General features: G+C 42.5%; 1 protein-coding gene across 1 annotated transcript; it reads left to right on the top strand.

Annotated features, from left to right (window-relative positions):
- Positions 1 to 5,678: 5,678 nt before the first annotated feature.
- Positions 5,679 to 7,537, top strand: LOC125189404 (DUF724 domain-containing protein 8-like). Its single transcript, XM_048086688.2, has one exon. The coding sequence runs from the start codon at positions 5,706 to 5,708 to the stop codon at positions 7,467 to 7,469; it is 1,764 nt and encodes a 587-aa protein (XP_047942645.1). The 5' UTR covers positions 5,679 to 5,705; the 3' UTR covers positions 7,470 to 7,537.
- The last annotated feature ends 2,212 nt before the right edge of the window (positions 7,538 to 9,749 follow it).

Here is a 9,749-nt window from a genome sequence, read left to right as displayed (position 1 = left end):
GCATTCCTAATATATTACATACTCGATCACACAAAAGAAGACACTGCATACTAAATACCACATAAGCATACTAAGTACCCATACTCCTTCGAGGGATATTTTATAATAATCCTATCCACATATTAACATCTTCCATAAAGGCAAAACATACACAAGTGAAGATGTAACAGCAAAAGCAAAACATAACTGTGAAAAGGATGTCAAAATATTTACCACACTTCAAGCATCAGTTTGCCTCCTCCACATGTAGGGGCTGTTAGAGGCGCACGAGCTACCACCGGGAGAAGCATAAGGCTGTGGGGACTCTAGCTGTTGTCGTAGTGTTCTTTTCTTTTGAGCTTTCATTTCCATATTTTTGTCTTGGCTGACTGTCAGTCTCATTATCTTTTTCATTGGTAGAACCTTCATCGTCAACATAGTCTGCAACTACAAAAAGCTTGCGCCGCAGATTTGGTTTAGGTTCGACCATAGGGGAATTTACCTCCTCACTCGAACACTGGATAGGAGAGATTGCGGGGTCAGCCACGTGTGTGTCCGAGAGGATGATTACAGTTGTAGTTTTTTACAGCTTCACGTCATTCTCGCCAAACAAGCAGGCTAGTGCGTTGAAGATAGGTTCTCCGTTGTGGTAGTATGCACTAGCAAGTTTGTTTTTCTGATGTTTATAGACAATAAATTAGTGAGAGGATGACAAACCAGGATAACTCATTGGACAATCTTGGGAAGAAGATGAAAAAAAATGGTTATCATACCTTAAACATTGTCTCCCACACCGAGTCAGTCGCGATCACAATGTTAGACTGAAGCACCAAGGAAGCTCCCGGAGTCTTGACAACCTGCTTGAAGCAGCGATAACGACTTTCGAGGAACACTAACCGCTCATTTATTTCCTTGCTTGTGAAACAGAAGTCGATCCCCATTTCAATGGCTTTGCTAGCTTGTTCTATGACAAACTCGGGTATAAGCTCACCATGCCAGTTCAGCTCCTTTTTTTTCTGGAAGAGGAATTCAACGAGAATGACATCAGCTGCTGGGGACCAGTTATTCTTATAGAAAAAATGGCTCTGCTTAGGAATATTAAGAGCCATGAGCAGGGGAAAGTTTGTGGGAGTACGAGAATGAACACATTCTTCGTTAGATTTATAATGGAGTTGTAAGAGACAGTCATGGTATTAAATTCCAATACCTACCATCTGTCTAGGATAATTATGAGTCATGAATGTGAGATATGGTGAGCCTCTATTCTCTGCAATTTGAAGTTGACGGTTAGAATGACTACCAATTAAAGAGAAACTTGAATTCTCCAACCCTTCTATTTAATTTTGAGCAGCCTACTTCTGTAATATGTAGAAAAGCTAAAAAATTGTCTGACCAAGCTCATGTGCAGCTTTCGATTCATCAACTCAACTATGTCTACTTCGAATTTACAAGATTTTGATGACCTTCGTTAAAATATATTCAAATTATAGCCTCCATAAAAATAAATTAAAAGCACCATTCCATATGGACAATATTAGTACAAATTAAAGTATGATTTATATAAAAAAGAATAGAGCAACCCCTCTATCATGCCATCGTAAAACATCTCAAAATCAACCTGATAAACATTGCATCATGTCCATATAGAATTATCCCAAATGAAACGTGATAAACTTTATACAACAATAGGAGAAGTATTATGACATTAAAATGCCCAAAATCATAATACAAAGTCTGCACATAGGCTACTAAATACCACTTCCATCTTGCTTCATACTAGTCGCCCTATTACAAAGCCAAACAAAACTAGCAAAATAGCCATGAAGATAAAAACTATCTGGAAATTTAAGTTTCATTTTACCGCCTCCGCAACGACAAACCGAAACTAACCTCTCGTCCTCAATCCCCAGCTACATGTCCCTGCACGTCCACAAGAATAACACTTGAATCGTTATAAAATGAAAGAAGTGCATGAATGAGTGATATAAAAACTCACAAAGTAATGACACATAATATTATCACTTATAAAAAACAATATGCAGTTGCATACGCACATAGTTCCACATGGCTAGTGCCATTTCATCTCGTTTTTGGTTCCACTCTGTTGAAGGTTCTATCACATCAACAAATTCTCCCCCTTCATCTGCATGTTCAACATTGTCAACCTCATCTTCATGTTCAACATTGTCTCCCTCATGACCACCATCAAGTGCTTGCTCTATCGGATCAGATGCCATCTGGGAGCGAATGAAGTTATGTAGCAAAAAACAAGTCATGATTATTCGAACCTGCACTTTGGTGGGATAAAATGCTGCACTACGCAGAATCCCCCAGCGCATTTTTAACACGGCAAAAGCTCTCTCAATTACGTTACGTGCTCTTGTGTGTCTCATGTTAAACATTTCCTTTGGATTTTGTGGCAAATCTGTTGTTGGTCCTCACTCCTTGAGATGGTATCTAACTGCCTTGTACGGGGTCAAGAACCCTTCACTGTTCGCATATCCATTATCGCAAAGATAATAATTCCCTAATATCAAAATTAAAAAAAATTATATTGGTCAGCCTAATATTTTAAACATTTTTGAAAGCATACAATCATTGACTAGGCAACAGACCCAACATAGCTTAAGTAACCTTTTGGCACTCGCAATCCATGAACTCGATTGACAGCATCACGAAGTACTCTAGAATCCGCAGCCGAGCCTTCCCAACCGGGTAAAACGTACACAAATCTCATATATCGATCACACACAGCCAATGTGTTTGTTGATATACGTCCCTTTCGAGTTCGGTACCTCGGCTTGTCCGCATTAGGTACAAGTACGTCGATGTATGTACCATCCAAGGCTCCTAGGCAACCCTATATTTTTTCTCAACAAAAAAAATGGTAAACATCCATTTTAGGCTTCATAAAATATGATAAACAACTATGTAAAAGTACCTTAAACCATTTCCATCGGTGGTCAAGGCAGTCAGCAGTTACCGGGTCAGGTTTTACCAAAAAAAGTGTATTCAGCTTCAGAATCGCATTTAGTACACGATGGAAGTAACGAGATATTGTTTGGCCTGATCTCCAAAACTCAAATTTCACAATTCTATTTTTTTTACGGTGTGCTAAGATGCCCAAGAACATTGCTACTTGCTCCTCCACAAATACAAATCTGCCGTCTTTCAGCCCTTCCACTTGTCTAATTAGCAGACATAACCTCCCGAATGTGTTACGATCCATTCGAAGATTGTCAACACAATCTACATCTGTCACTCTCACTAACCTATTCATATGATTCACCTGGTTTGGGACCTTATCAGTTATGGTGAAAGATTTCCTAGTGCCTGCCCGTCTCCTACTTAGCCTTGTACGAGACCTCATAGATATTAGATAAAGAATACAAATTGTCTCGAACTTATAGATATGCAAGATGTCCTCTAGGATCAGGGCGATATTCGCATCAGATATGACATTATTTGTATCCATTGCACTGCCATTTGAAATACAAATTAACAATTTGCCAAAAACTGTACATAGTTCACAAATAAATTATGACTTACAAAATTTATCTGTTATACACATCGTCCAAATTGAAAACAAAAACAAACCAAAAATTGTGAAGTACATACATATACACAGTTCAATTTTTTTACCTCATTTAAATACAAAGAAAGGTTGAAGCTCATCACAATGCCAGACAAAATCCCAACAAAATAAATGAGGAATATTAATTGTCAGAAATTTCACACAAAGAACTTTATAAATCCACAACAACGACAACAATCAGATGAGGAATTTGATTTACATTTGTCAATTTGACCATAGAAATCAATTCAAAGGGAGACAAATATACATACACAAATTATGCTCATTGATGCATTTTCAAATGGTCAGTATTCAATAGAAAAACATGTTCTTTACTAAGTAAATTAATTTTTGTGGGAATCTAAGCACCAAAAGAAACAAATAATGTTGTTTTTAAGATGATAATCATACCTGTCAACAATTAGCCAAACTTCTTCCTAATACTTGATGAGGAGTGTAATCAAACCTTTCCTTTGCAAGATTAAACCACTAAGAAGCAATTCTTCAAACACCTACAAGGCACATTCCAATTAAAATCCCCCAAAAAATCTCATACACTCCTTCACGGAAACAAAAAATTACTACACAGGGATGAGGCGCGTTGAAGCAAGGGTGCTCTTCGCCCAATCCCCTCCTCCCCTCCTCCCCCCAAATAAATCTGACATTTGCCTCGATAAATAGAAAAGCGCTGAATCGGAGTATATCTCACAAAATAATTTCCAAAGAACAATGCCCAGAATGACACAACCAACTTCGTTGGACTTCTTACCATTCCATGAAGTAATTTTGATGGAGATTCCGTTGGACTTTGCAAGAAGGTTTCACAAAATGAGGCTTGAGCAAGATGAGTATGAAAGTGCAATTTTTTTGAAACTGAGTGCGCTTCTCGATGCTATTTTTTGAAGATATATATCTTTATATTTTGTTGAAAAATCTGCGGGCCAGAGTTGGGCTTTGAAAAAAAAAACAAGGGCCACTATTGTTATACAATTTGTTATCAAACGCCTGAAATGAGCAGGTTTATATCTATATTTGGCCATATCTTGCCATCACAACATATCAAACGAGCCCTTAGTATTTATTTCTTGATACTGTGAAATTTCAAATTCTATTTAAGCTCACGCAATAGAATTATGACAAATCTAATCAAGTGTTTTCACTTTTCAGGGATTTCAAGTGACGTAATCCACTCTTGATTTGCAGGAGATCTCTTTGAGGATTTTAATCTTCTGCTACAAAGTGATACACACGCAAATCAAAGTATGGATTTTCTGAATGAATTCAACAACTTGTGTGGTGATTTCTTGGTATTTTGGTTTGATTTCCAACAAATGAATCATCAGTGCTGTATTAATTGGGCTGACACTTGATGGACTTGAATTTATGTATTTGCAACTTATGTTGGATTCCTTTGAGGATTAGAACTTGAGTGGATTATGCATGGATTAAATGCGGTCTTCTCAAATTCATTCAAACAGCCACTACTCAATCTAAGCTAGAAAACAGCTTCTACACCACATAAAAAATCCAAAAAACTAAACAAAATTAAAACTTTTCAACATTTCATGTTTTTCACTGAATAAAGACATCACAATTATTCGCAGAGAAAATCAGTCATGAAACAGTAACATCAGGGTAAGTCCCAAATTTCTCATTAAACAATAAATGGACGCCATTATTCCCAATTTTTAAATACAAGTAATTAATTACCATAAAAAACTACTCCCTCCGTCCCCCATTAGTCACATTTTTCTATTTCGGTCCGTCCCCAATTAAGAGTAACACTTCATTTTTACCATAAATGGTAATAGGTCCCACATTCCACTAACTCACTTCACTCACATTTTATTATAAAACCAATATAAAAAAGTGGGTCCCACATTCCACTAACTTTTTCAACCCAATTTTTCTTTACATTTCTTAAAGCCCGTGCCCGGTCAAACTATGACTGCTAATGGGGGACGGAGGGAGTAATCATTAAAATAAAGAGAGGTCAATTAAAAAAGGGAGAACTGCTCACCTTTTTCACTCCAATTTTTCTTTACATTTCTTAAAACTCGTATCTGGTCAAAGAGTGCCTCCTAATAGGGGACGGAGGGAGTATTATTTCACTTTCCGTCCTTGTAAAAGACTTTATTCTGTAAAACTAAAAATGGGAGAAGCACGACGCAGCTGCGGCCAGCAATTTCCGGTGGATTCCGTTGTTGAAGTGGTGGAAAAAGAGGCAGGCGTGCGTTTAGTCTGCACCGTGATCCCGCCGCCCAGAAACATCGAGCCCGAAGAAAACGAGGGGCAGCTTTACGTCAGGTACAGAGCTCTCCCGGCGCGCAGAGGAGGCCGCCGCCTGCGCGAGTTCGTCGACTTGTCGTCCGTGCGCCCGACGCCCCCTCCGCACAAGGCGACCAAGCGCTTCGAGCCGAACGACGTCGTCGAAGCGTACCACAATGGCTGCTGGTGGGAGGGCGTCGTCACTGCCGTGGAATTGGACGGCGGCGGCGAGGAGAGGCTCGTGGTGACGCTTGAAAACCCCCTTGAGCCTGGCGAGCTCCGATTTGCGCCGTCGAGTCTGCGGCCGCTCTGGGATTGGGTCGATGGGGTTTGGTCCTTGCCTCAGAGAAAGGGGGAATTGAAGGTGGGAGAGAAGGTGGAAGTTTCGATTGATTTGGATTTCGATTTGGATTTCGATTTTAATTTTGATTTTAGGGTTGCTTGGTTTCCGGCGGTGATTGTGAGGGATTTGGGGAAAGGGGTTTATTCGGTGGAATTGAAGGGTAAAAATGTTGAATGTGTTGGTATCAGGCCTTCCCCTCCGATTCTAGATGAAGGGGAATTTAGGGTTGGTGAGAAAGTGGATGCGTTCTTCGATTCTGGGTGGTGGACTGGATTTGTTGTGAAGAAGGTTGGGATGAATGAGTACATTGTGCTTTTTGAGCACCCGGATTCTACTATGAACTTGAATCGCTCGCAATTGAGGCCTCATTTGGAATGGAAGGATGGGAAATGGCTCGTTGATCATGATGGCGCCGCCTCTTCCGCCCCAAACGTTAAACGGAAACGAAAATCGAGTTTTTCTGCTTCGAAAAGGCACAATCGCAAATTGATCGATGGAGATTGTGTTTCTAGGGCTCCAAATGAAGAAACAGAGCACATTGATGTTGAATATGATCGCGATGTGCAGCAATTGATCGATTCTAGGGCTCCAACAGAGCACGTTGATGTTAAATATGATCGCGGTGTGCAGCAATTGATCGATGTAGATTCTGTTTCTAAGGCTCCAAATGAAGAAACAAAGCACATTGATGTGCAGCAATTGATTGATGAAGATGATTCTGTTTCTAGGGCTCCAAATGAGAATAGTGTGCTGTTTGTGAAACGTAACGCTATTTGGAAATCCACAGAGTGGGCAGAGGTGCTGCGGAGGATGCCACATTTTGAGCCGCTGAGGGCCTTCAGGGAGAACCAGCGGGAGGGGTTGGCGATAGCGTGTATGGTGACCTTCACGAACGTGGTGGAGGAGAGCCGCAGGTTGAAGCTGACAGACCCCAAGAGTGAGGCGGAGGACCTCCTGGAGACGCTGCTGGACTTGGAAATGTATGGTTTTGACGTTGGGGCGGTGAGGGAGCGGGTGAGGAAGCTGTTGAAGGCCAAGGAGGAGGAGGAGAGGCTCGAGGTTGAGGCTAAGGGGATCTTGGAGCAGATTGAGGTGCGGAGTGGGAGGAGGGAAAGGATTGGGAGGCAGATGCGGGAGATGAACGCGCATATTGGGAGGCTGCAGGATTGGCTTATGCTGGCGGAGGTGGTGGAGGAGAAGGAGGTGGAGGAGATCCGGCGTTTGCAGGTTAGGTTGGAGAAGAATCAGAAGCAGGTAGAGAGTTTGAGGTCTGATTTTGAAGCCTCTCTTAGCAATGGCGATTGATGATTTTGAAGGCTTGTGTCTCGAAAATAACATTTTATTTTCCATTAAAGAGTTTTGCAACTCAGTGAGATTGAACTGTGCACACTCTACACATTCTCTCCTTTTCTATGGGCCTTAGAGCACTCCCAATGGAGTTCCCTTATTTCTCCCTTATTTCTCCCTAACTCCTGCCACATCAGCGCCACATCAGCATCACATTTTATCCCCAGTTTTTAGCCAACCCCTACAATGGTTTCTCCCTTATTTCTCCCTTATTTCTCCCTAACTCAACATTTCATTTTTACATCATCACTAATTTAATTGTTTTATTTTTATATATAATAAAGCTAGCTTATTTAATTTATAAAGATAAATCAAATAAATAGTAATAAAGTTCGTTGTATTAAACACGGGTACACATTACAACGAAGAAAATTAAAAAAAAAAAAAGTACACGAATGGAAATAAAAAATCAAAAAAAAAATTCAAAGAAAAAAAAATTCAAGGGCGGTGGGCGCGGTTTCTATTTGCCCACAATTCTTCGATGATATCGTGTTGTAGTGCTTGATGGGCCTCCTTCTGGTGTATGTCCATGAACGCCTGGAACCGTTCATGTTCGTTGTGCGGTACACCCTGGCGGGCGGACTCGGTTGAGACACCGTGACTCGATGATGCAACACTTGGGTCGTTGGTGACGTCGAGGACGCCTTCGTGTTCATCTTCGATGATCATGTTATGCATGATGATGCACGCATACATGATATCGGCAATATCCCCCTGGTAGAAAAAGCGCGTCGGACCCTTTACCAGTGCAAATCGCGATTGGAGCACCCCAAATGCCCTCTCCACATCCTTGCGCGCAGACTCTTGCGCTCGGGCAAAATACCTTCTTCTATCTCCGAGTGGGCATCTGATCGTCTTCAGAAACACGGGCCATTGCGGATAGATGCCGTCAGCCAGGTAGTACCCCATGTTATGCACATTGCCATTGGCCGTGAATTCGATGGAGGGGCCTAATCCGTTGATCCGCTCGTTGAAAAGGGGCGAGGAATTGAGAACATTTAGGTCGTTGTTCGACCCGGCTATACCAAAATAAGCATGCCAAATCCAAAGCCGTTGGTCGGCAACGGCTTCAAGAATGATGGTGGGATGCGTACCTTTGTAGCCGGTAGTAAACTGGCCTCGCCACGCGGTTGGGCAGTTCTTCCACTGCCAGTGCATACAGTCGATGCTGCCGAGCATCCCCGGAAAGCCGTGGGTCCTCCAGTGCCAATCCAGTAGGAACTGGCAGTCAGCTGCGTCCGGCGAGCGAAGGTAGTGCTCCCCAAATATCTCTCGCACGCCCTGACAGAAATTCTTCAGGCACTCGTTGCCAGTCGTCTCGCCGCATTGCAGATACTCATCGAACATGTCGGCGGACCCTCCATATGCCAACTGCCGGATGGCAACAGTGCATTTCTGTAGGGGCGATAGTCCGGGCTTCCCTGCTGCGTCTCGCTGGAGCCGGAACTCGGGGTAACGCGCGGACAACGCATTAACAATGCGCAGGAAGAGGGAGCGGCGCATTCTGAACCGGCGACGAAATACATCTGCCGGATAACGTGGTTCCTCCGCGAAATAATCGGCGAACAGCCGATCGTGCGCACCAGTGTGGTTGCGAGGGATGTATCGGCGCCGCCGGCGGATTGGCCGTTGGGGGGGTGGCTGCTGCATTCGAGCGATCTCGCTTTGTATGCAGCGGGAGATATAGTTGTTGATTGGGTTGTTGGCGAAACCCGCTACATCCCATCCGGTGGGAGCGGGAGGTACCTCTTCTTCGGAAGAAGAATGTGATATTTCCTCGTCGGACTGAGCACGAGACGATGAATCAGAACTCATTTAATAAAGATGGAGAGAAAAAAGATTGAAAATTTGTGTGAATGAAGTTTGTGGGTGATGAATGGAGGAAGAGGATGAAATATTTATAGGGGTGGGATAAAATAGCCGTTCGGCCAAAAAAAAAAAAAAAAATTTTAAAAATCGCCGATTATCGCCGAGCGTCGCCCACAGTGGCCGGCGATCGCTCGGCGATAATCCGGCGATAAATCGCCACTCGGCGAAGCAACGGTAACATTATCGCCGAATTATCGCCGACTTCGCCACAATGGCCGGCGATAATTCGGCGATAATCGGCGATTTATCGCCGAGAATTCGCCACCTCCATTGGGAGTGCTCTTACAACCAATATCCAATCCAAATAGATGTCGGTTTTAGATTGATTCGGGAAATAGATGCTCTCACATAGCGTTTCTACACTTTTCC

Source organism: Salvia hispanica, chromosome 2, assembly GCF_029641045.1.
Source record: "Salvia hispanica isolate PSC_SH4W2 chromosome 2, Shi_PSC_v1, whole genome shotgun sequence".
Lineage (NCBI taxonomy): Eukaryota > Viridiplantae > Streptophyta > Magnoliopsida > Lamiales > Lamiaceae > Salvia > Salvia hispanica.
This window is presented reverse-complemented; position numbering and strand designations above follow the sequence as displayed.

Coding starts and splice junctions, on each gene's coding strand:
- LOC125189404 (XM_048086688.2), top strand. CDS start 5,706: ATGGGAGAAGCACGACGCAGCTGCGGCCAGCAATTTCCGGTGGATTCC.